This window comes from Strix uralensis, chromosome 17, assembly GCF_047716275.1.
Source record: "Strix uralensis isolate ZFMK-TIS-50842 chromosome 17, bStrUra1, whole genome shotgun sequence".
In the NCBI taxonomy this organism is placed as follows: domain Eukaryota; kingdom Metazoa; phylum Chordata; class Aves; order Strigiformes; family Strigidae; genus Strix; species Strix uralensis.
In genome coordinates, this window is record NC_133988.1 from 9,434,986 (window position 1) to 9,461,903 (window position 26,918).

General features: G+C 38.8%; 2 protein-coding genes across 10 annotated transcripts in view; both read right to left on the reverse strand.

The window, feature by feature from the left end:
- Positions 1 to 571: 571 nt before the first annotated feature.
- ANKLE2 (ankyrin repeat and LEM domain containing 2) lies at positions 572 to 21,362 on the reverse strand. 2 transcript variants are annotated; one of them, XM_074887406.1, is made up of 13 exons: positions 21,324 to 21,362; positions 16,477 to 16,965; positions 15,239 to 15,430; positions 13,836 to 14,029; positions 12,679 to 12,867; positions 12,272 to 12,394; positions 11,816 to 11,882; positions 10,990 to 11,171; positions 9,417 to 9,523; positions 8,331 to 8,524; positions 6,644 to 7,367; positions 6,028 to 6,159; positions 572 to 3,528 (listed from the first exon to the last, which is right to left on the reverse strand). In XM_074887406.1, exons 2-13 carry the CDS (start codon positions 16,952 to 16,954, stop codon positions 3,291 to 3,293), a joined length of 2,820 nt encoding a protein of 939 aa, XP_074743507.1. In that variant the 5' UTR covers positions 16,955 to 16,965; positions 21,324 to 21,362; the 3' UTR covers positions 572 to 3,290. The 2 variants fall into 2 exon arrangements, with proteins under 2 accessions (XP_074743507.1, XP_074743508.1); XM_074887407.1 differs by lacking the exon at positions 21,324 to 21,362 and adding an exon at positions 21,005 to 21,257.
- A 565-nt stretch (positions 21,363 to 21,927) lies between these two features.
- GOLGA3 (golgin A3) overlaps positions 21,928 to 26,918 on the reverse strand; it is a 30,613-nt gene continuing 25,622 nt past the window's right edge. For 3 of the 8 annotated variants that reach the window (XM_074887404.1, XM_074887403.1, XM_074887401.1), the window contains one exon: positions 22,323 to 26,537. In XM_074887404.1, the coding sequence (XP_074743505.1) occupies positions 26,330 to 26,537 (208 nt within the window). In that variant the 3' untranslated portion in view covers positions 22,323 to 26,329. Of the gene's footprint in view, positions 22,114 to 22,322; positions 26,538 to 26,918 lie in introns of those variants that run through there. The other 5 variants (XR_012631329.1, XR_012631328.1, XR_012631327.1 and 2 more) reach the window with 5 other exon arrangements.

Sequence of the window (26,918 nt, forward strand, 5' to 3'; positions counted from 1 at the left end):
GGAGTAGCTGTAGGAGGGGTGGCTGAAGTGCTGCACAGTGACTTGGTGAGCAGCCTCTGTGTCCTGTGGTGCCTGGGGTAACAGCACTGTTACCACCTTTGTCCTTTTACCCCCAAGGAGCTGAAATGTAAACCCGAGCAGGGGGCTGTGCACTCCAGGCAGAGCCCTGGGCGCTCCTGGGGCTTCAGAGTTCACTTCTCACCCTGTGGAACAGGAGCACCAAAGCCAGTGAGATGAACATTCTGTGCATTTCTCTGTGGTGTATGCACTCACCTACACACCCTTCTGCACCCCCAGGTTCTGGGAGGCCACACCACACCTCCTGCACATGTACAGAAACAAACATTTTCAGTGGCACTGAAGTTGTGGAGAGGAAAGGATGAAATTTAAAACTCAAGTATGTAATTTTTAGAGCATTCTGACTCCTCTCAAACATTTTGAAACTATTCTTCAAGTCTTCAGTTTCCTAATCCCCTGGTGTTGTGCATGCACACAGTTGGAGTAGGGATTTGCCATGTCACAGTATCAATGCAGCTGCTTCTCACCATGCCCATACACTAAACACAGCATGACACTTTCAGCTACTCATTTATTTTTTAATAGAAAGCAGGGTAACTCTGTATTTTTTATGAGACACTTGGCTAATTAAAAAAACAGCCACAACTAATCTTTTGCACCTTTAAAAGTGAACTTTTGGCCAAGAAAACACAATTCAAGCAGTATCAATCCGATTTAAAGTGTCTCCACAGGCTCAGTGTGGAAGAGCTTTCTTCACAATCATGAATGATCAAATAGTTACATAAATTGCTATTTTTTTTAATAGCTGAAGTAAATATAGTGTTAGAAAAATGATCTCTTAAGATGTGGTACGGCTGGACTAATGCACATTATATAACACAGTTTAAAAAAAAAAAAAGTCTGACTGAACCAAAACCAAATTACAAAGTGAAAGGCAAGGGTTGGGTGGTGGTAGAGGTGGAGGGGCATGTGTGTGTCTACATGTGCATACCAGTAATACACATTTAAATATTAAAAAAAGCATAACAAAGGTAAAAAGGACAAAGTACCAGAGTGTTAGTATTGGTCTCCCAGCTCTAGAACAAGCTCTTAACACGTAAAAGGGCATCGCTGCCCTATGACAGCCCCGACAGACCAGGCTGGAGAACAGCAGCAACTTACCACGTGAATCTGGCCTTGGCATGGTATTAGGCAATTACTCATCACCTGAATAATTTCTCCAGAATGACAAAGACATCATTGACATTAAATTATTAAAAAACTCCAAACCTGTAAAAAAAAGCCACACCAAAAAAAAAAAACCAAACCAAAAAAATGCCAAGCCCTTTAAAGTAAAACTGTAGGAATTGGGGACCTAAAAAAGTTGTTTCAGACCCCAGAGACTGCTGCATCAAAAACCTCATGAAAAAGTTAGTATAACAGGGTAACATAGCAGGTTATGTTTGTTTTTTTTTAAAATGTCTCTTTCTTAATGACACACCCCCCCCCCCCAAGCCCCAGTTGTCTGGAATATCGCTGAATGACGGTCATTTGTGTAAAGTAGCTCTTCCTAATGTCCAGCTCCTTGAAAATAGGCTTAATTATAAAGAAAGAGCTAAATAAGCATTTTTTTAAGAATAATTTCTAAAAGAGGAATGTTCTCCCACAGTGGAGAGCTATCGCACCAAATAAACTAGAGAGACATTAAAATACGTTCTGTTCAGAAAGCCCAGAAGAAAAACTGTATTTTACGTGCCCGTAGTAAGTGGATGCCACTTTTTTTTAAACTTCTAAAAGAACAAGAATTTAATTTAAAAAAAAATATGTTACAAAAGGCACTATTAAACCTGCAAAAGCATTAAGTGCAGTTTTTTAGGTCTGTACCAAATCCTGCCCCTGCTGGAGGGTGCCCGGTGTGCCTGCGGAACAGTCACTGCAGCTGCCGCTCCCTCACCTCCTCCCTTACTGTGCGGCACCAGGGAATCCCAGTCCAGCCCTTTTTACCAGCACAGCCTGGGCAGATTTTCACTTTCTGATCAGATTTACCTTGCAATGATAGATAGGTTTTAGGGTTTTTTTCCTTTTAACTAGAGAACTGTTTCTGGAAGCCTTTCAAACAACATTACAACCATTAAGCTTGATACAGAAAACTGTCTTGAGTTTTGAAAAGCATTCTTCAATCTCGGCATCGTACTGTCGAAACAAGTCATTCTTACAGAAGGCTAAAGAATAAAATTATTGACTGCTGTAACAAAAACTCGTTACCACATCAAGACTAAAGACATAGTAAAAGCTTAGATTTCAATAAAAATATTTTTAGTCCTTATTCCTCTCTCTTTACAGTTGGGAAATAAGGAGCCACATGATGGGTCACTGGCTACCACTCTAATATATTACAAACTAGACCGTTAAGGTGTGTTGCTGGTAAATTTGATGAAATTATTGCTGATGTGCTTTTGTGTAATAATTATTAAAATCTGCTAATGTTAAAAGCTTCTGTGGGAAAAAAACAGCTAATTTTTAGATTTTTTTTTTGCATCTTCAAACTAACATTTAAAGGAATACCAGTAATTTCTACAGAGCCCCTTTGCTAAAGCACTCAGTGTATCATGGTGGTTAGAACGGCCTCAGAACAAGCAAAGACTCAAGGTTTTCTGTGTAAATACGTGCACACCTACACACATATATGTAAGAGTGTGTGTGTATATTCAACTGTCTAGACCAAACTGCTGGCTATAAACACTCCTGTTCTGCCTACGCACAGGGCTTCACATTCATACTCAGTACCGGAAAGCTGCCGCTTCCCAGGCTTTGTTTTAGGCTCTTCACTTCGAGCATTTCCCCTGCCAGGGGAAGAACATTTTACTTCTTGCCATCAATTTCCTCTGGTAAGGTTTTAGTTTACTGATGATGTGCTTCCTCCAGACTACCCAAGCGGAAGAAATGCAGTTGAGGGCTAATGGGTTCATTACAATAATGACAACCAGTGGTAGTAAAATACCACCATTTCTAAGGAAAGGTTCAGCTCACTGCTTTACTGGCAACAAGGGTTAATTCATAGCTACTGGACAACTGCACTGACTGTCACTAACTTCTTGCATATCACCAGTAATCTATCTCATATGTGGCATAAAGACATATATTCCTTTTTTTTTTTTAACATACAGTTGTCCTCAATTGAGGAAAAATAAATAGCCAAGTACAAACCTCATGTCACTTAAGTAACATTTTAGTTTTTTCCTCCACTCTAACAATGAAAATATAATCGAAGTCCCATGAAGATGGATCAGATTTTAGTGGGCAGGAGGATCTGAAAAATAACGCAGTTTTAACAGAGCATGGTTGACACACGCTGGACTGTAGCGCCCAGGACTCCCAGGGTCTGGAGAGAATGAGGCAGCATTGCCATATTTTCCTGGACTTCCTGTTACGGGACTCTTTCTTCCTGAATTAGAATACACTGAAGCATTTGGAAGGCCAGCAGCGATGGTCTGGGACTTGAATCTTGCCTTCAGTCCTGGACTTGGCCAACTGAAAGAAAAAGTAATTTTGCATTTTGTTAAGAAAACTGCAATAAGGAGAGCAGTTCTTTCACTCAGTATCACCTGCAGATTTTAGAAATAATGCACCAGCAGAGAAAAATTGTAATTGTGGAGAGACAGGTCTGAGCAGAAACAGCGACAGCCCACTGTGTTACATGTAGACATGCGGCCTCATCAGCAAGAGCGTCAGTTGCTCCAAAATGGCCACGAAGAACAGAAACGGGTGCTTGTGGAGCACCTGGGCAATCTTCATGCAATGCTCCCATTAGAAAAGGCCATCAAGATCAAAGCTGACCTGATCTTGGTTACTGATGCAGCTACTGCTGTGGCTGAGCAAGACTTCCCCCCTCCTTTTTAAAAATAATCTTTGTGTTCAGATGCCACGGAAGAAAATAATTCCTCTGTTAAATAAAAAACTCTTTTCTGTAAAAACTTTTCCTTTTTCTCTAGGTTTTATCTTAAGCAAGGCAGAATGACCAAAGGTTGATTCTAGCATCTGTTCTATCTTCTCTCTCTGGGAGACAATTTCTTAAGATAAGCCACTACAGAAAACATGCTATAAGCTAAAGATTTTTATAAGGTTTTAATAAATAAATAAAAAGCAACCCACCCACTCCCCCAATGATAAAAGAGATGCATCCACATGGCTTATTTAAAACCTTCTGAAAATAATTTTCTTCTGACAGATCTAGTGGTATCTGTGTTGTTAGGTTTGGTTTTTGCAGTCAAAATCCTACGTACCTCAACACAAAGTGAGCGAGCGTGTTGTTTCTTTGCTTTTGGCAGAGGTAGCGCTACAAACTTAAGGAGGCCAACAGAGCAAGCCTTGGCATTGTCAAATAATTACAGTAATCATTTTTACTTATGTGATGGAACAGTGATTACTCCTAAAAATCTTGTGTTAAATTTTATCACTTAGGAGCCTTGGACCTTTCAGACAGTGGAGTAAGCATGAAAAAAGCCTGACAATTAGCCTATTTCTTTCAAAAATGAATCAGAAAAATCAGGGGATGAGAGAATTTGACTTTGAAAAGTGAAGTGGTACGAGGACACCGTATCAACCAGGTATACAAAAATATTTCCCTGTTTCTACTCCGTTTTAGATCACAGAAAAATCTTACTGAGCTTCATGTTTTTTCTAAAGCTACACTCGATGGCCCTATTTCAGTGCACTACTTGGAAAAGAAAGCTTCTTTCTTTCCCAGTGCTTAGCACCAGGCAGCATCTCTCCTTCCACTTCCCATCTACACTTCCTCCAGCCCTGTCACATGTTTCAACTCTCCACAACATTCCTCCTGCTCCAATCTCTGCTAATTTAACACAGTTGCACTTCTCAGCTGCTGGTTCCCAACTCCTGTTCTGAATTCTGTGGCCAATAAAGCCAGCCACTTATATTTTTAAAATTCTCACAGGCTCTGACAGAGTTTTAAAGGTTCTGTCTTTAAAGCACGTTTTGGAAAATTAATGTTTAACGCCTGTATTGAGAACTTCTTAGGGGAAATAGTTCTCATAATAAGTGGAATTTCTCACACTTACAGCTAGAAGAAACAAGAGAAAAATAGAAGTCAGTGCAGCTCATTTGATGGCTTTCTGATCCTGTCCCCTTGCCAATGTGTTGCATGGCACTGGGTCATCTCTTTCTTTTCTGAGAACTTTATCATGACAATATATAAATTGTAGGCTGTCTAAGCAAGGGACTCTTCAGTGTTCTGACCAATGTCTGTCACAATGGAAATAAACCTTCACGTTAATACAATTACCAGAAGCAGCCACTTGTATGAAAACTGTCACTTTGGGTCCCCAAAAGCAGCAGCATTCAAAATAAAACATACAAACAGCGTAACACGTACTCAGGTGTGCCAACAAATGCAGTCTGCTTCCATTATCTGTGTAGCAAAACATGACAGTCTAAAAATGTAACACACACCATCATCCACACTAACAATCCCTTTGGACTGGGGTAATAGAGGGTAAAAATAAAAATCACAATAAAAAGATGCCTGAAGATACTAAATGCACTTGAACATCCCTCTGCACCACCTCAAAGCAATGCAACGTTCCTGCACTGCATCCACCACAGGGATCCGTTACCAACTGGCATCACAACTACCATTAAGACCAATGAAGGATCCAAGTACTAAGTTGTACATCAGCAAACTGAGACATTTGCCAACTGGGAAACACTCAACGCTCTCAAGACCTTCATGTGCTGCCTGATTTGTCTGTATAGATAAGCTGAAGTTATAGGGAACTGTGGTGTCATGGAAGGAATTTGACTGCAGCACTGGTAAAATTTCCTTATTTATAAAGACCAGCCAAAAAGGCTTAGTGATTAACTTCAGAAATGCACTAATAGTTAATAGAGTTGAATATTTAAAACAAGGTTTTTGTGAGCAACAAGGCCTGAAATTCTAGCTATTCCAGCTGTTCTGCAGCTGACCCGCTAAACATTTTATTTCAAGTCATCTGATTGAATTTGCAGAAATACCTTTGCCTGTCAGATGAAGAGTACGACTGCACCGCATGTTTCCATTTGTAAATAATCGGGTATTTCTGGGGATCAATCTCTACTGCTTCTATAGCTGCTAAGACATCGCTATCCAGTTTCGAGGGCTGCTCCCTAGAATATAAACAGAACTAGATGAAGAATACGTATTTGTCAGGCAATAAACCAACCCAATTCCAAAACATTTATTTTTCATATAAGCAAACAAATTGCCTATGGTCCTCTATAAACATAGTTTCTCTATGATCTTTTTCCAGCAGGCCCACACATAAATGACTGCCCATTATTACACAGTAGTCTCATCAAATAAAAGTTTTGAATTTTAACCTGAGGACATCCCGAAAGTGTTCATCTAAGTCATGCTCATTATGAAGTCACAAGCCTGTCAGATGAATAGCAAAGTTAACTGCAACTGATTTGGAAACAAAGACATCTCTGTGCAGTGAAGCACTTTAAGATGATCATTCAAGGCTGACTGCACCTAGTGTTGCTTAGTATCACAGAATCTCAACCTTGATGTTAGTGATCTTATAAAAAGCATCTTGTTTTGCATACATAAACCAAAGGACAAGTGAGTGTTAAAAAAGACAGTTCTTACCCAAGCAGGAATAACATCTTAGAATTGTCATTTGTGGGTGAAGCCTTCGAAAGAAATTTCTGGGAAAAAAATTCTTGACGTTGTGCCTCATTAGCCTGAATCCTAGATTCCCTGGACACTCTCTCCTTTTCCGATGGTATTCTGTGCTCTGTCCTTAACTTGGTCTCTCCGGGTTTACCTGTAACAATTGGCTCAGAAGAACTTGCCAGTGAAACTGCATAGCAGGACTCATCCAGATGGTCCATGGATATTCTTGCCTGACTCATTCCTTCAGCCAGAATTCTCTCATTCTCAGTTTTTTCAGTGATTTTATTTGATTCTCCAGCAGCCTCTTGTTCTTGGAATGACAGGCTTTCAAATTCTGACATTAGACTGGAAACGGGCGATACAAGGCATTCTTCTCCATCATGCAAATGCTTCCTGTCACTGATTATCCTTTCACTGGACACAGGATTACAAAATCCATTTTTGCTGGAAGAAGCCGCCTTTTCGTAGTGCCTGGGGTGATCTGATGTCTCTATAATGTTCACCGTACGCTCCATCGACAAGATATCACACTCCACATCTCCAATAGCATCAATGCTCGGCTCTTTGGACACGATAGGTTGGCCAATATTCCGTGCTGCATTTTGTCTATTTTTAATTTCTTCTAAGCTCATGTCATCATCATCCTCATCCAAAAATGCTCCAACAGAAATAGAATTGCAGCACTTTTTACTCTTGCCTGTAAACAATTTTAGTAAGAGCAACACACAAAAAGACTTTCAACAGAACATCAATCAAACTAGAAACATATACACAATCTTTATGCCTTATTCTATTTATTGAAGCCCTCTCTAATTTTATTTATGCAACAGCATGAACTAACCTAACTAAAGCTACAAATGCAAAATGACAACATTACGGCTGTATCTTTTTTGCAAATATCCTTTTATACCCTAGTCATCTGAGAACTGCATTTCCTACACTCCTCGCTTCAATCATTAACCAGCAACAAAGGATAAAGTCAGGATAAAGTGGAATAGGGTAAGAAAATGTTACTAATATAGAATAGCTTTAGTTTTATCTCTTCCAAAGGACAAAGGCTTATGACTAGTCCAATGACTATCCTTCAGGGCTTTGTCAGCCCAGGTTTATCCCAGTACCAGAGCCCTTTCAGATCTATAATCACACAGGAAGAAGGAGGAAGGAGCACAAAGATTTGGGACTAGTGCGTGCCTTCCATAAACTCATGGCAAGCAGAGGTCTAAGAAGGTATAAAAGTTCTCCTGGGTTTCGTTCAGTGTGCCTTTCATCCTCAACTGTAAAGAATTATTCCTTTATTTTAACAAGTGATTTATTCTGTATTTGGATTACAAAATTCTATACTCTAAGACAAATTCCCAAATGCTCTGAGTAAAACCATACTGAAGATAGAGGTTTTCTTACAGGAGCTTCATTTGGGGGCTACAAGCAGATAAAGTACTTCATATGAAAGATAATGAACGGTTAATGAGGTATGTTCTAATTCTCCTACGTTCACAGTGTTGTTAGCTACTTTTTCAATACTATAATCAGACTGCTTGGATAACAGATCAATAATAGCAACCACAACAGGTGAATACTACTTCCCCTGGGCACCAAGCTTCTTCTCTCCCTCTTCTCCCTAGGTACAACCTGTTGTTTGTAGCATTTGCCTTTTTCTTACCAGAAGGATGCAGAGTTTTATATCTATTGCAGGTTTCATTTTCCCCTGTTTCTTGCTGAGCCTTTTCGCTCATTTCCCGATGACTCAGGTACTCTTCTAATTTTCGCAACCCCTCCTGGGAAGACAGATCAACAAAACAGCCCAGAAATTCCCAGTATTCAACCCACGGGAACCCCAGTTCATGAGCTAACTCCCTGCAATAAATAAAATAAAACGAATCATTTGTGAAGACATAAATATTAGTTTGACAATAACTTTCTAAACACATTTTATCAGCTATTAATAGGAGTATAAACGTGCAACTAGGCAACACAATTCCACAACAATCAACAGTCTGCAAAGCAATATACACACAAAATACACACCCTTAGAAAACATATTATCATCTAATTTTTTCTAGAATATTTTTCAAATTTAATCTACTATTCTTACAGTTAGCAGCATAAATATTGCTATTTTTAAGCTGACTGTATCTAGACACCAGACAGAGACTGATGCAGGCATAATTTGAATGATACTCCATTTAACAGCTTTTTCTATTTGGGAATGGGAGAAGGTAGGAGGAAGCGAAGATTTCAAGGAAAGAAATCCGATCAGCTTTTAACAAAGTATGTTTTTTCCCTATATTGCTGATAGAAGGTATTTTAACAGCAGAGACACATACCACAGCACACAGCTTCTATAAAGCAGAACATTTGTGTTAGAATCTTTTCATTCTGCTATCTTTTTAACAATCCCTCAATTTTACAGAAACATGCATACAGGCTACACTTAATTTTAGATCTTCTGACAAATTAGGCAAGTAAATGTTTGAGAAAAGCATTCTACACATACCATCAATAATAGTTAAAATACCTTTTTTTGTATTTCCAAAGCTAAGTAAGCTAGGTCTCACATTTTTAGCTATTTGGTTTACACAAAAATACAGCAAAAATCCAACCACAATATACTTCATAAATATTTCCGCCAATAACTTTTGCTCTAAGATATTGTTCAGTAAGTAGTAACTGTACTCTCAGCACAAGTCTTTTGCTTTTAATTGCTCTGTCTATTACTAATTTTTTATACTGATTCTCTTTTAGATACCTTCCAACTCTTTCAACACCTCTCTCCAGATCAGATTTCCTGACATTGTGAAAAAAGCCAGCTCTCTCACGAGGTGGAGTCTTCCAAAGCTTGCGAAATTCTTCAGCCTTTGAAAAATAGAAATCGTTAAAAAAAAACCTACCCTCCACAATATGAAGCTAACTCAGTGCTGGCTAAATGTCTACCTATAGGTCTAGAAGACATTTAGCCATTTGCTGTCTACGTGTAAACAATGCAAGTTCTGCCACAAGTATTGCTCAACTCCAGCTATAAAGAATCTTGTATTGGATCTTAAGTTACTCCTCCCAGTACTACTGGTTTATTACTTTACTTTGATCTCATAAGTGCTTATTAAAAGAGTAAGGACCATAACATATGACCACCTTGAACTATAGATACTAAGTCTGACTGGTTTAAAATTGTGTGCAGCAGGAAACAGGTATGTCTTGTAATTTTGCCATGTGATAATTTTACTTAATGACAAATGCTATTTTGGTCACTGGTTTCTAGAATATTTTTATTCTAGGTGATATTTTTGTATGTATATTTTTTAATATATATATATTTAATTCCACAGACTTGCTACAATTACTAGAATATATTCTTGCTGTTTATTTTGAAGCTTGAATTTGAACTCCTAAAGGTTATAAACTAATGGATTTTTGTAAAATCCCAAGCTAAGAATTACATTCAGACATTAAAAGTATCTGTTAGCAATCAAAACAACATGTTGTTTACACCCTAGGTAAAATTCTTCAGTGTATAAAATAAATTTGCATTTCTGTCAGGTGAGCAGAAAATTAATCAACAAGCATATTTAGGAGAAAGAGCATTACGCATTTTGGTAACGCTCAGTCCTGGAAGAATTCAAGCATTAGATGACAGAACTGTCAACTGTATGTATTCACTATTTCTAAAGCGGTCATACTTCCAGCATGTTCCTATTAAAAAAATAAGTAGAAGAAATGCCTATAAACTTATATTTACCTAATATCTAAGTATTCCTCCTGAAAACTAAAGACTTTGCTGTTCTACTATACAATCAATACTTTTCCAAAACTATCTCAACACCTACTACTTGGTCGTCAGTTTTTCCATTGAGAAAAAAATATTGTTAATTCAACAAGCAAAAGTGATAAACATCTAGTGTCAATTTCTAGAAATGAGGTAAAGATATAGGTAAGATTTTTTTTTAAACCAATTCATAGCCACACTGAAAGGCTTTGTTTCAGATTAGAAAGTTAGAGCAATTATCTGTAACGCCATGAAAGGTTTGTCAGTGGTCTTTAAATAGATTTCAATAGGAAAAAGAAATGAACGATTTTCTTTTGACTGAACTTCCACTCTTGTTTACACCACACATTTCTATGTTTTCAGCAGCAAAAATATTTACAAGTTTCTGTGCTTCTCCTTCTCTATGGCAGAGGATCCATCTCTTCAATAAAGAGAGAGCCACAATCTGTAACAGGAGCAAGTTACACCACACAATGAACTGTGGGTGGATCTTCCAATGGTTCTTTATTTAGAAAAAGGAAAAAAAAGGCATTAGAGTCATCTGAAGTTCTCCCCTTACCTTTGAGGGGCTCATGGGGCCTGCAAAAGCTCTTATCGACAACACTGGATCTTTGGGGCTGCCAGGGTATTTAGAGAAAGTTCTTTGGGGGTTATCGTCTGTTTGATCAGGTGACCATGGTGCACCAATTACAGGAGCTGAGGAATTGTCTTCTGCTCTCAAGAGTGGTACATAGTATCGACCTAAAATAAGTAATACAAAGCTTTCTTATGAAGTTTATGTTACATTAGCCTGCTGCTTCTTCCTAGAATATCAATACACCCGTATACTTAACCATCTGACTTTATTTCATTAGTAAAACTACTTGTAATTCAAACTGTTTATTGCCTGCTTACAGATTGTGTTTTAGTACAGGCTCCCTTCACTCTCAAATACAAGAACACCTGCATTGATACATATATCCCTTCCCTAAGGGTCTTCAACAAATTTCTAAACCTCCTTTTGCAAATGCCTAAACCCACATGTGACAAAACACTGAAAAGTTCTCTATCAAAGAAACTGCGTGACTGCCCAGCGTGACAAATAAATCTCTTGCTCTGTAAAGATCTTTTGTTTGCTTTTAGATTAAACTTTCTGCTTCAGGCTCGCTGAATAAAGTAAGGGCCATGCCTACATTAGAGAGCTATAAGGATAACCTTGTGATCCATACAGTAAGAGTTCTGAGGATATAAAAGACAAAAAGTTTTCTGTTCCTTGCCAGTTTTAGAGTTTCTTTGGTTTTCACAGCACTGTACCTCAGCATCATTTATGAATAGGAATGCTACAGAATAGAAGACAGCAAAGAACCAAAATATATGCCTAATATACTATAAAACTGAATACATACCTTTCAAGTACTCTCTTAGTTTTTCTTTCAATTCTGCAGATTTATTCTTGCTTCTTTCACAAACTACCTGTTAATATAATTTTATTTGTTAGTAAAGCATAAGACATCAATCTCAAATCAATTGCAACATGTGCTCTTTTTGAAGAGTCACATTATTTGCCTCTACACAGCTCATTCAGTATTTTTAATTCATAGCAGAACAAACCACTAAAATACATCCACATCCATAAAATGGATACTGTAAAGAAAAGGCAGTTAATTATAAAGTCTAGAACTTTTCCCCAGATACAATCAACATAAAATATTTTTAATGTTATCAAAGATTTACACTCTAATCTTGACATTAGCATCTTACCACAAGCCTTCTATCTACAGTAGTTAGTAAATGTTTCACCTTGAAAAACAGCGATTAGGCATAACATTTTTGGTTTTGGTTGTGGATGTGGAGAGACTTACTTCTGCTGGAGTTTGATCATATTTGTTTCTTGGATTTTTTACAATAGCTGGGTGTGAGGTAAGCACATTAACAACGTCCAAATTCCCAAACTTGCAGGCAAAATGCAATGGAGTATCAAATCCCTGCAGTGGGAAAAATGGAAAATTCACATGCATTTGGAAACATGATAAAATCAATTGCATGTATTTTGAGACCGGGAAAAGTAAATAAATGTCATTTACTAATTACCAGGGCTCTTCATAGATCTTTTCCCATGATACTGTATAATAATGATTATTAAAACCCACAGAACTCATGAATTGCTAGAAGTGTCCCCTTCTATTCTCTTTTCTTCTCCCTTACACATCCTTAACACCTTCCAGTTGTTTCCATAATAATAAGCAGCTGGCAAACATTCAAATCTTACCGCTTTATCTGGTGTATTAAGGTAAAGGTCAACAATATATTGGATGCGATTCTTCAACATTGTATCATTATCATCTGGATACATAAGACGCATAAATTCAGGATTTTCCAAAGTGTCCAGTAATAATTGACAAATACCAGGTTGATTCTCCTTGGCAGCAACATGCATAACATTATACCTGCACCCTTCCTGAAAAAAAAAAAACATTAGAATGAACTGAAATCTAAACAGCTTTCTTACACCCACATACACTTAACTGATTTAACTGTGAAAATACAAAGATTCTCACACTGAGTCTTACATTTAGATATCTGTTTCGAAATACTTTATTAGGAAAATATGTTTACAAAACAGTACATAAGCATTCAGAACTGCAGTAAATTATATATCATAAAGACCTATGCATTTTTATACCCACATTATTTTTACAATTAACAATGTTATTGCTATACTCAGCTACAGTCTTTTTTTACATATAAGTCAAAAATGTGGCAAAGGAGGTATATCAAGATATCACGTAATAAAAGGAGATAGGAAGTTCAGTGTATAAAAGCAGCAGGAAAATCAGCTTGCCATAATATATTACATACAAAATTTCAACAACTTCACAAAGCTGGACTGGTAGAAGTAATTTGTTGAAGTAGGATTGTCAGCGTCTACTAAATGGTACGTTATACATGGATTTTAGATGCAGATCACATTTTGGAATTTAATGGTAAGCAGTGCTGCTAGGTAAGCAGTGCTGTAGGATCACCTAGTCACAGCCTAGGCACTACCCCGTTCCTTAAAATGATTCCATTTAAAAAAGACTGGAATTACCCGGAGGAGATCAATACTGTATGAAGACAAGACTATTCTTGCACTACTGGATAAAACTATTCTTCCCCTGAAGAGCTGCATACTCAGTTTCTTTACTCTAGCTCTTCTGGAGCAAAGGCAGCTCTCAGTTATGATGGGTGACTTACACAAGACAGGCAACTGCCATGTTTCTCTTCACTTTCAGCTAGTATCAATAAACACTGAGAAACTTTGCACTGGTGGAAAGAAGACATCTTGAAGGAAGAGTAGGAAACACCATTCCTTCCAGTTCTGCTTATCAGGCCTCAACACTAAATCACGAAACCAGAACTTGGATTTTTCTGTTTTATTTCTTTTACCTGTACAACTGTTGGATTGTCTCCCGACCCAATCAGATAGCGAGGGTTACTCCAAATAAGTTCTGAAAATGTTGCTATATCTCCTTTCTCAACAGCTTTCCGAAGTTTAGCAGTAAGATCTTGAGTACGTGGACTTTTATAACTGTTGGCTCTCTCCTTATTAGCAGTTTCGGTCTCAGGGGAGCATAAGCCATCTGTCAAACACAGGTAACATCTTTCTAGATACATTCCTTTCAGTGATCACTATTTTCATACCCAGACCGTGAAAATAAGCTTTTAACCTAAAATATGTATTAACCTTGCATCTTTAATGTACAGCAGTAAAAAAACTGAGGTCAATGACAAGACATTTAAAAATACTAGTAGTTAGTAATAGGGAGGGAGGAGAATATGACGTAATCATGTTGTAAAACTGTTTGAGACTTTAATAGGGACTGGTAAATTTTATAATCACCAATCTGCTTCCATTCAAACTTAAAGTAAAATTCAACACAAAGTAAGAATTTTCTGAACACTTAAAATTGCTTTTGCAATTCTGTGACTACTGAGTCCCTTTAATCTAGCAACTGGGAACACTGTGAAATATGATCAAGTGTTTACTATTTTATTTCTGAACTTACAAACTTACTTAACAATTAAGTACAGTTTTAATATACTGTACAATTTTATCAGCGTCTTATTAAACCTAAAAATCCTGAAATCCATGAGTAAAATCAAATCCTATGAAATAGAACCATAAACTACTAAGCAACATATCTCTGCAGGTCATTACCAACATTTCAGCTTTAGAAGCATAGCAACATTTTTCAGTGTAAAATTCAAGCAAACCAGAACAACGATAATTGCTTTTAGAAGTAACCAGTTTACTTTATCATAACATAGACCACAGAAACCATACATTGAAGGCCAAACCTTACGCTTTAAAACACAAAAAGCAGTCTTTCCATAGATTCCTAGGGCTCTAATTTACGTCTGTAGTAGTTCTTTACAAAAGAAATGGCAGGATTCCAACATACTCTACTTCTTTTTTTATTTCTGTACATAAATTTTGGCATTCCTTTCTTGGAAAAGCATCAATAAAGGATGACTTCTTCAGTGGCAGTATCACTTTATACAGAAGTAAAACCAGATCTGAATTAAAAAATTCAAATATGCTTTTTATTGCCTCTTTCTAATTTATTTCACAGAAAAAATGTACTTAAATACTGGAGTTCTGATCGAACATTTGTTTACAGATTATCTTAAACACCACCACTCTAAAGGGACTTCAGTTTATTGAGATGATTCACCCTTCGAAATTTTTTCTGTTATTAGTATATTGGTTATGAAGTTGTTGCTTCTTCTCTCAAAAAATTAACAGTGTATATTGCATCCACTGTACACAGATGAACACCCTTACTTACCTCTGTTAAATGATCCCATTTTCACAGGAGACAAACATAAAGAGGACTTGCTTGGAGACGGGAAATAATCACAGATTCCTTTAGCAAATTTCTCAGCATCCTCTCTGTTTGAAAAAGCTTTAAAACGGGAACCCTTAATCATTTTAACAGCTTGGAGAGCTTCCTTTTTATCTTCATAAACATGTATTCTCTCTGCAACAAAGTACAATCAAAGTTATTTCCATAATCTCAGATTTGTTCCTAGAAACAGACTGCAAAATCCTCACACTATCCTTCCAGCTTTGGTTTCAAACTGTTTCTCTTCCAAACATGGCGTAAGAGTCAAAAGATCTTTTCAATTTTCTCTCCTGGAAACTTGAGTAGAAGGATTTTACACACTCCAGCTAACATCAGGCAGTATGGGTACAGCGTTTGGCCATTCCTATCAATCAATATCTGAACATCTCTTTTAATAGATGGGCCAGCTTCAACAAGCGAGTATTTCACATCCAGATTGAACAGGATACTCGGAGCTTATTCAGCCTCCATTACTTTCCATGTTCTCTTGTTCAGAAAGATGCACTATGTAATTGATACACTGTGACAACTTTAGGACCTCTACACAGAACCTTGGATACTAATCACATCCTTCTCCTTTTGTATTAATGTTAATTTGTTCAAATTAAGATATCTGAATACTCTTCTTATGAGAAAGAATACTTACTACTGTCTCAGAGTAAACAATCCTTTATGCACTACTATAATCCTGTCACTAGGTAATTTAATCATTCCTTATTGCAGTATTCATCAATAAAACATTAAGAATGACTGATGCTTCTAGATACCATTTGGCATTAAGACAGAAAGGAAAATACAAAATCCGTTAGAAGAGATTGTTTAAGCTTCACCTGATGATAGTATAAATAGTTTTTTGATTGCTTATTTATACGATTGCTTTTTATTCTTGAGGGATTAAAGGCACAGGATGGTGTAAGAGTAGCAGTAGGAAATTGTTTTCTTCCTCTGAGCTACACAGAGTAGAGGATCCTCATGTGTACCAACTGTCATGGCAGAACACCTGGGATGTCACCTGTTTCCATGCCTCTGAAGATCCAATAAATACTATTTACAGAAACAAAAGTACTTTAAATAGTGCTTAAGATACAGTGATGTTTGTATCACCTGCTATACAGAAAAAGGTCTATTTAGACATGATTGTAAAATGCTTAGCACTGGAAATAAAGGAAATGAATATTTACCATTCCTTGCCAATATGTCATCATAAACTGGACAAACACCATAGAATAACGGGGGATCTCTGGACGGCGTCTGAGTACTAATTTGTGAATCAACACATCCTGCTCCACAGACTGGAGCTGAACAGTTCATGTGCATCACAACATCTTCTTCTGGAGGGTTCAGACCCACACAGTACCCAAAGTCCACCTCTTCAGAAACACTTCCATGACCGTTGTGATTCACTGCCGTAGTTTTCAAAGCCTTTTGTGCTTCTGCCCGGCTGCTATCAGATGGGAGATTTCCAGCGGCGGCCTCTGAGAGAGCAGATCCTTTTTCCTCCAGTGCTCCTTGCTGCTCCAACAACGCCTGAGCCAATTTTTTTTCAAAAATAAACCTAGTAGTTGATGTAATGGGCCCACATTTCAGTCCTGCTCTTACAATTTCTTCTCTAAGCTCATCAGGGGTGAGCTGCTTCAATCGGGATAATATTGCATCCATTGTTATTTCACCTATAGGAAAGGCAAAAAAGAGAGGAGGTAAACTGTAAAGAACACCACTTTTCTTCTGCTATATAAATGCTGTATTAAAGCCAAGGGAAAAAAAAGTGTCTCATAACAATCTTTCAGATTCTGAAGAGATTATTGCAGTTGCAGAGAAGACAAAATATTTTTCAACTAAACACATTTAAAACATTTTTAAGCTATCAGACTTATACCAAGGGTTTATTTCCTGTCCTCTCACAACTACTTGAAAGAGTATTTACAGCTTACATTTTATTTGATCTTTTCAAATTTCTTTTGGAGTGAAAATTCAATCCAGAATATTTATGCATGAAAATTTATGACAGGCTTAGATCCCTGCCAATGCACAATCGGTGTATGTAATGGAATACAAGAACGTGATGACTAGTTACCCCCAGTAAGAGTTTCTGGTTAGGCAGCACCTACAGCAGAAAGCACAGCACAGCATTATTTCTATTATTTCCATAAGAATTTCTAGCTGACAAAAGCACAAGGCATCAAGTATGATGCAGCAACTGGGGGAGGCTATCTCTGGCCACGATGCAAGGCTGGAACTATTTACACAACATGTTGTTTCCCAGCCCCCGTTTTGAGAGCAAACAGCCAGGAGACAAGAACAGCTGATGTTTTCAGATTTCCCTCTCTGACAAAGAGCGGGAACTGGAAGAATTTCTCCATTTCCAAAAGAAAATCCTTCTCTCTGGTATGATACTGCAAGTCCCCCAGATGACTTTCCTCCATGTAATCCACACATTTAAAGCTCCTGCACTGGTCAAATACTAAAACCAACATCATGCCAATACAAATTTCTTGCTGTGAAAAATACAGCTGAAAAATACAGGATTTGGGGAGCTCAAGAATGGAAGCAGCTTTAAAATTATTTCATCACATACTGCATCCATGTGTCTTCACAAAGACTGTGATTTTTTCCTGCTGTACCCTAGTTAGATAGGACAGCTTTAGGACAGAAACAATCAGGTGTCCTACTCCTTCACCTTGCTTTCACCCCCCCCTTAAATTGACCCTTCCTTCATCACGTAGCCATTTTATGGGTTATACTGGTTTGGATAGGCGTGTGTGGCATTTTTTGTACTTTATTTTCAATTCCAGCTTTCATCCTCAGTTTATGAAACTTAAGACTACCAGAACACACATTTGCAGCTTTTCCACATGAATAGATTTGTACTTTTTTAATCACACTATATTTGGAATAACACAACTTTAATAACACAACTCTAATCTCCATTAGAGACAATGCAATCTGCCAGGTATGAAATCAGTATCATCTGTAATTTTAAGGTAAGTCTCCCCAAAAGCGCATTTGTGGACACACCTAGCAGTAAAGAAATGTCCATGATTTATGAGCTCTCCTGCTTTATGAACAGGGTGCACAAGCAGTCCTTAACATGAGTCAGAACATCCACTCTGATGGGCAAGAACCTTTGTCTGGGAAGGTACTGTGAGGCTTGAATGGTGAATGGCTGCACCCTAACATAGCAGGGATACAACACTCTAAATACTGACTCATTTTTTCAGGGTGTACAAACTCAGAAGTAATTCCAAAATTGCATCTTCATCATAGACTTGCAGCATAGTCAAACACCCTTATTTTCCCATGTGTATTGCCAATAGTAGCATCACAAAATACATCAACAACATAGACACAACAATCTTGCTTCTAAAATTACCCAAGGATTAAGCTGGTAAAGAATCAAACTTTTCATATATTAAAAAAACCCAAACGCATGCAGCAGTTTTTGAAACTTTCAGCAACAGTCAACATAGCCAAGTAAAATTTTCACTGGAATCTGACTTCAGAACTATTACGTTTCTAATACTAGGAAATATAATGGCCAAACATGTTAATGCCAAACTTTAAGCAGGTTTTCAAGCACTATTACAATTTGAAAGTTATGTGAATTTGAGGGTTGTTTTCTGGAGGGCCATTTCCTTTGAGAGTTGGTTGGGGTTTTTTTAGAATGTCCAATTGTAAACATCTTGTGGTTAGAGAACATACCTCAGTCTCCAAGTATTTCACAAATATTAACTGGAACCTCACTGAAATGATGGGAAGTAAGAATATTTCAGCTTAAAAAAACCCCCACCAAACTGTGGCAAAGCCACAGCCGATGCTGCTGAGCGACCTCCCCAAAGTATTCTAGTTACAACTCCTGAACCTCCCAGCAACCTTGTTACAATTATCTGACTTGCCCACAAGCCAGCAGACAGAGGTAAAAGATATTCTCACTTAATTTTGATTCTTAATCCTCTATTTTTTAAAAATAAATTTGGTGCCATTTTGTTTTAATCAAGGGATAAAATGTGGCCCTGAGGTCAATTATAAGAATATCAAAACTTGCTGAAGATTTTCTTTTTGAGATTGCATAACTGAAAAAATACAATAAAAATGAAAACTCAGAGGTATGAAAGTTTATCGCAGAAAAACTCAATGAAAACACTTTAAAAGAGTCAACATAGCATAATGCCTTAAAGAATTAACTCAGGAAATGATCCTATTTTTAGAATTTGGAACCAGCACAATCATTCTGCGGAAGAGCAGACCCTTACATATGTACAATTCATGTACATGTAGTATGCAGGCACACAAAAGTCTTTCTTCTTGGCTTGTGGTTAAGTAAAAAAATGTCATGAAGGAGTCATTTCTCTGGTATCTTATGTTTTGATAGAACTTAGCGCCTAAAATTTGCTTCCTCATCTATGTAAGTATTTATTTCATGCGTCCATTACAACTCAGACACAACTAAATCAGAGAGTGAAATGACAAAGCAGACCAACAGTAAAGAAACTAATCTTTGGTTTAAGATCTACTGCTAGCACAAAGAGTTTTCTACAATAAGCTTGCTGTGGAAACAGGAAAAACATTGTTGGAATGACAATGTAGAACTTTCACGAAATATGTTTGTGTTCTGACATTAAGCTTTCAGCTAACACGGATAAGCATTTATTAATTTTTAACCGCATCACCTGATCTGTCCAAAACAAAAGGTGTGACTTGCAAACCTCAGAAATAGCAACTGCCTGTTTTAAGAGAATCCTTCGATCATTCACTACATGTAGGTGCAAAAGGCTATTACTTGAACCTTAAAATGCATTTTATGTAACTTCAAATGATCCAGAGTATAGCCAGCACTGATGCAGCTACTTTTTCTGTCTCGGCACATAAGGTCTTGCAAGTTACCTTTAGTGACTTTACAAAGGTGAATAACTACTGTAACAACAAACGTCTGTTCAAGGCTTCTTCCAAATCAACCAAAATCTGGAAGAATAAGTTGTATTTTACCTTGTCTTACTGCATCAGTATGAAACAGCAGAATCTGTTTCCAAAAAAATTAAGACTAGTACCAAGAGAGAATGAATGAATGACTAACTTTTAAGGATAGCAGTACCATTTTAGCCCACTACTCATTAAATGCTTCAGTAAATAAGCAATGTAAGAAGACAGACTTTTTATTTTCTTTTCGAGGCAGGAATTAAATAAGACACATATCCCGTCTTTGGCTGTATTTCGGCTGCGAGGATTTGCACATGGCAGAATAACTGTGGCTATGCAATCGGGTATTTAGTCTATACTGCCTGTTGCCAAATTAGCTAACAGTTACGAACTACGTGGCAGAAAGAGAACTGCAAAACAAACTTGGAATAAGGTACGGGAAAGGGAGAACTGAAAGAAAGCGGGTTGGGGGGGGTGGGGGGCGGAAGGATGACTTCTCAGGAACGAGAAATGACCGTGTTTCTAGAGCTAGGAAGGGAAGGCAGGCTCGGTGTGCGAGAGGGCTGAGACCGCAGAGAGCAGGAGCAGGGACGCCTGAGAAGGGTGGAGCAGGCAGCAGCCGACCCCGTCGCCGTAGGCGACAACGAGGGAACGGGGCGGCGGGCGCAGCAGGGCCGCGGCGGCGGGAAAGGCGAGAGGCCGCAGGCCTCCCCGGGCGGGGCCCGCTGCCCAGCCGGCTCTCCCGCAGAGCCAGAGGCCGCGCCACCCCCCGCCGACCTCCCTCGAGTCTCTCACCTGGGCGGCTCCCGCTGCAGCGCCGGCTCCGCGCGAAGAGCGGCGCCGGGGAGGAGAGGGGTGCGGGCGACGAGATGGCCGCCGCCGCCGGCGCCCCGCGGCCGCCCGGCCTCCTCTCCAGCAGCCGCAGCAGCCAGCCCACGGCGCCGATGACCGCGCAGGCGGCCAAGAGCTCCCAGCCCAGCCAGCGGCCCCAGCCGGCTCCCCACAGGGAGCCCCAGCCCCCGGCGGCCCCGACCCACCGCTCCATGCCCCGGCCCCGGCCCGCGGCCCGCCCGCCGCACGCAGACACTCCCCGCACGCCCTTCGGGGACGGTACCTCAGCGGCCTCCGGGCTTCCGCCTCTCCGCCTCCCCCCGCCCCGCCCCGGCAGGCCCCCTTCCCGCGAGACACCGGGCCTGCCCGCCCCGCTGCCTGACAGAAAAGCGCGGCGGCCCCGCCCCTCGCGCCTGGCCTCCACCCCGGGGCCCGGTGAGGGCGGAGCGGCTCCGCCTCCCTCAGCGAGGGCGGCCACTGCCGAAGGGCGTCCGCGGCGGGACCGAGGAGCGGCGGGTTGAGCCTCGACGGGTACTGCACAGACAGGCGTTAGAGAACGCAGGACTCGACCATCTCGCTGCACCACCACCCCCCTCACAACTTACAGGGGTTCTCGAGATTCAAAGTTATATGCACAGGGTATAAAATAGGTATAAATACTTCAGAAAGCTCAAAGTGAAACGCTGCAGAGATGGCAAACCATGACGAAGGCAGGGCCCAGCGCATGAAAAGGAAAGCAGTCTGTCCACAGATGTAAGCCAGCCCTCACCTTAGTTACAACATCGCTACCTTACAGGTACAGCTACCTGTACTATAACAAAACCTATCAGTTGCTGGTTTAAATGACAAAACAAAATGGTAGGCCTTCAAGAAGTTGACAACACCCCTTTAACTCACACTGTTTAATACAACAAGCAAGATACAGTAATTTCTCGCCTCACCATTGCACTTGGCTAATTTAGAATCAAGATGACCTTTCTGCGTTGTTCCATTTTGCACACTCAAACTTCAGATGTTGGAAAATTCAGGCCAAGGGAAAGACACTGCATTTATTTCCTGACATGTTCAGCAAACTGAAAAAAAGGAAATGTAATGGCAATACAAGCACAACCAGTTATAGATGTGTGAAAAATCAATACATGATAGCATAGTCTTTTAAAATAAGGTGGGTTTTTTTCCTTAAAGGTGACTATAGAGCACGTTCAGAATCCTAAACATAAAAATTACTGTCCAAAACCAAAGAGGATATCAATTTCTCTTTAAAAGTAGAAACAACATGGAGCCCTTTACCAAAAATAGTTTATTGCACAAAACTTTTAAAGGAATTCCTATGCACATTATTTTTATAATCAACATGCTTTGTATGATCATAAACATTAATTGTACATAGTGTAACTCCTCCATCCCCTGGGTTATCCACTCAAGAACATGAAATAATTAACTATCTTTACAAATACAGCCTAAGCAGACATTACTGAATGTCATGTATAAAACATAACAGTATTTCATTTACAATATCCAGAACATCTTTCCTTCCCCTAGAAATCTGTGCATCTGTATTGGAAATTAGGTTGCCCTACTGCCCAAGACTGAAGTGTTACACATTAGTAGGAGACAAGATAGATCAGATGACAGCTGATAAGCATTAGTAATTACTTTGGACTGTAATTGCTTTCACATGAAAATATTTAAAGGCTCTGGTCACAGCAAGTCACATGCAACTATTCACACTTCCCCGGCAAAGTTAATAAAACATACGTCACAAGCTTTTGCATCACCAGTAGTGAACTTGTCATCTTTAAGTTACATCTACACTGTCAACACCATCTGTCCCCAGTACACCTTTAATGTTGTCATAGCTAACATTAAAACACGTATGCCACTGCAGTTCACTCCCCTAAGGAGGAATAAGTAATCCATGAAAATATGAGCACTAGAATTTTCATTCTGTATATTATTCTACATATGGGAAATTCTCATAGATTTTGGCTAGGATATAGCCCTAACAGCATGGGATCAGATCCTCCCATTGCATGAGTGGATAATAAGGGGCTCAGCTGATCCCAATACAGCGCACAAATATTTCCAAGAAATCTGGAAGACAATAGAATGGAGCATTATGCAATATTCAGCAACACCAGAGACTCAGTAACTAAAACTTTTTTCCATTGCAGGGTTTGCTGGTTTTCTGTTGTGGGTTTTTGTTTGGTTTTTTTAAATGCACAATTAGTCAAGAGTCCTCAAAACCCCAACTTTGAAAAAGTAATGCTGCAGCATTTACCACCTTTCACCACTTAGGAAACATTCTCACATTACAGTGACACTTCTCCTTCCATCAACAAGACTTGGTTTAGTAGGTAGCAACCACTGAAGAAACAGACACTGAAAATACATTCTATTGCAGTGCTTTAAAAAGGAAAAGGAAAAAAAATCTTGAAGAGATTATTCTTCAGATTTTCCTCTGATGTATTTGGCAGTGCTGCGACAGGCAGAGGGGAAGCAGTTTTCATTCCTACAACTAGTTTGTTTTTATCGCCTAGCCAGAAGAGACCTGAAGCTTTGTAGAGCGAGCATGCTCAGCCTCAGGGTGAGGCTTTTTAATATAACAGGAACTACTTCTCTGGATAATTAAGAAAGATAGCGGATGAGCTTCAAAGAAAAGGCCTTGCTTTTATCACATGTGCATGCTCCTTCTAGAAGGCTTCCCAGTGACTTCTGTAATTGACTTAGTACCTCACCAGATTTAGACCCTTCAAGTCTCACTGTCTGTCCTTCATTTAAGTAAATGGCATGGTGCTTCTGTTTATACAAGAAACACATGGTGAATATATAATGAAAATACGTAGTGTCCAGGTACTTTCAGAGACACAGGTGGGTCAAGGTGGAAAATCTTATCTGAGCACTTCACAACAGCTCCCTCATCTTTAAATGGAAAAACATGCATCTAAGACTACTGGACTGTATAAGCTCAGATGTCTTTATAAGGAGCTAGTGAGAAAAGGCAGCACTGCACTGGAAACAGAATGCAGTATGATTATTGACACAAAAAGGAGAGCAGACATTCTGAAGAACTATGAAGGTTTCTAACAATGCTGGCTTCTTTGATACCAGATAAAACCTTTATGTGTACAACTGTCGCCAAACTTAAGAGATTAAAACATAATGGATTCTTAACTGTAGTCAATGTATTTACTAAAATTAACAGCAACACTGTTTAATGCTGCACAAGTATTTTTTAAAATCCTGAACATTTGATATATACAGGCAACTTCAAGAACATGACAGCAGCAAGATAATCAGTACCATTTACTCTGCAAAGTAGACTGCAGCAGTATGCAGACATTAACATGTCTAAGCTAGTCTGTAAAGCTTTTGACTTTTCTTTGAATTGTTTGGTAATTCTGTATGATGGGCACCTCATGCCTTGCTAATGCACTGCTTCCTTCACCAATTCCAAACCCTTGACTTTTAGCATCATTTGATCCTAATAACATGTAAGTGAAAATCCAGTAGCTGAGGGGCATGAAATCAGTCAGTATAGACACTTTAAGTGCAAAATATTCAACTGGACTAGAGCTTGAACCAGTAATTATAAGAAATCAGACTTTGGATAAGTATGGGTGGGTTTGGGTTTTTTGTTTGCTTATTTTTTGCCTTACTGCTAAGCAAACTGCAATCATTTTCCCCCCTAAACAAGCAAACCCATCCAAAAGCAGCAGCAGTATTTTTGGAAAAATACATGAACTAGAATTTTCATTTTTTTCCCCAGCCACTTAATCTACTGGTACTTACTAATTTTTTTTTTTTTTTTTTTAAACACCAAACTATAGTGGATATAAATGACCTGCTTCCTCTATGTTTTAAAAACAAGAACATTCTAGTACATGAGTTGCCACTAAATCTTCCAAATAATCTGTCACATATATGTTGATCTGTGCTTTAGCACTCAGCACGTTAGGCAAAGCAGTACCTCCACACTGAATTTTTGAATGAGGAGAAGGCGGGCTTATTGCTGCACTATGAGCCACATGGAGCAACGGGACCAGAGGTGAAGGAGTCTAAAGTGGGCTGCTTTAATAATAATCTAGTCAAGGTGCTCTGCAGAGGGGCTGCCACAGTACCAACATTTCTATTCATGGTGGACACCTGGTAATAGAGGGTGCATAAAGTAGGGGAAGTGTGTGGGAGAAGATAAAGCTAATAAAAATAATAATTTTATAGGCATTATCATTTTGTCTTTTAAAGTAAAAATAATTACATTTCTAAAAGCTCTGGCTTTAGGGGCTAATTTCCCTAAGCCATTTGTACAGTATGTCAAAAACCAGCAAACTTAAATGTAACATTAAAACAATGACAGTAACAAAAACCCTTGTGTCAGCCTTAACTTACAGTATATAAGCATATTAAAACAGATATTCAAAGTCAGAAAGTTATGATTTTTTTCTTATATATATATATATATTACACGCATACCTTTTTCAAGGGTGTCTACTTCAAAAGTTGAACTAAAAAGGTGCAAGAAGTGTTTGTGCAGTGAAGCAAAGCTCCCTACTGGCCTGCGACTGTAAGAGAAAAACTGATACTCAGAAAACATCCCAGGCAAATCTGGTCTGCATTGCTTGTCTTTACAGTCTTGTTCCTTTTGCTATAGGTTAGAGGTCATCTTCATAACTAGAAATGGCTTCAAATGAAATTTTTTCCTTTAAATACAGGAATTAAATTGTAATCTCAATTTCAAGAATAAGAGATTATAGGAGGGAGGAGAGAGGATGCTCAGAACATCCAGTTCTCAACCACTGCTAATGGCTGAACATGAACAGAACTTATTTTTCCCTGTGATTTGGATACAACCAAAGATGGGGGAAAACACCACACTGCCCGTCCCCTCCCAAATTTAAAAAAAACCACCAAACCCCAGATGTTACATAACTAACAGTCATTAACAGTGAGTTAACAAACTCACTCAGATTGAATAAATACAGACCTGGAATCAGATGCTCCTCCTGACCTCATTTTAAACCTTCATCTGAACTCTTACTAAACCCCTAAATGAGCATTTACCACTTGGCAGTCCCCAATATGACAGAATTATTACGGTAAGGTTTCAAACAAACCCCTGGAATAGCATGTTCTGCATTTAAGATTACACCAGTTTCTCAAAATCATGCCCTTTGCTTCTACAGGCAAAAGCACAACTCTGAACACCATTTAAAAAATGAAATAAATAATTTTGATAAAGATTTGTTTACATACGTAAAGCAATAGGAAGAAAGACAACTGATAAGGAGGTTATAGTGTCAAAGCTTCCTTGTCACTAACACTACAATTCTGCTTCTTTTCATCTACAGTAGCAATCTCCTGCTGGTCTGATGCAGTTGCAGGGCTGGTAGGGTTAAGGTCCATTAGCTGCCCCTCAATCTGAGTCCACGAAGACATTGATTCATGTACTGTAATGGTGTGTTCCTCCATCTGACGCTGAAGGCTGTCCATTTCTTGCCTTTTGAAAGTATTGAGAACAAAAAGCAAAAGTTAACGAGCAGAAAGCTAACTGCTAAATGCAAGATCCAAGACTCTAAGCTATAGCTGTATACAAGAGAAAGAAGTCTACAGGAAGCTTAGGAATTGTCTTTAATTTATAAGCAAAACAAATACAATATGCTTAATTAAAAAATAAGGGCCAACAATGCAGCAGCTTCTTTGCTGCACATACTCATTACCAGGGATGATGCAGCACTGTTTCCTCAGTAAAGGCACTTAGTGACTGCAACCTGATAAACATGGTACTCTTGAAGGTATAAAAGACAACATGGGAGGTAGAGGTGAGGAAAGCAGCACAAAGAAATAACTAGATAAACACATTATGACTTTAGTTACACAC

Coding starts and splice junctions, on each gene's coding strand:
- ANKLE2 (XM_074887407.1), bottom strand. CDS start 21,254: ATGGAGCGGTGGGTCGGGGCCGCCGGGGGCTGGGGCTCCCTGTGGGGA. Junction 9,524..10,989: donor GCCCCATGAGCCCCTCAAAG/GTAAGGGGAGAA, acceptor TATTTTTCAAAG/GCTGAAGAATTTCGCAAGCT. Junction 3,529..6,027: donor TCTTCATCTGACAGGCAAAG/GTATTTCTGCAA, acceptor TTTTTCTTTCAG/TTGGCCAAGTCCAGGACTGA.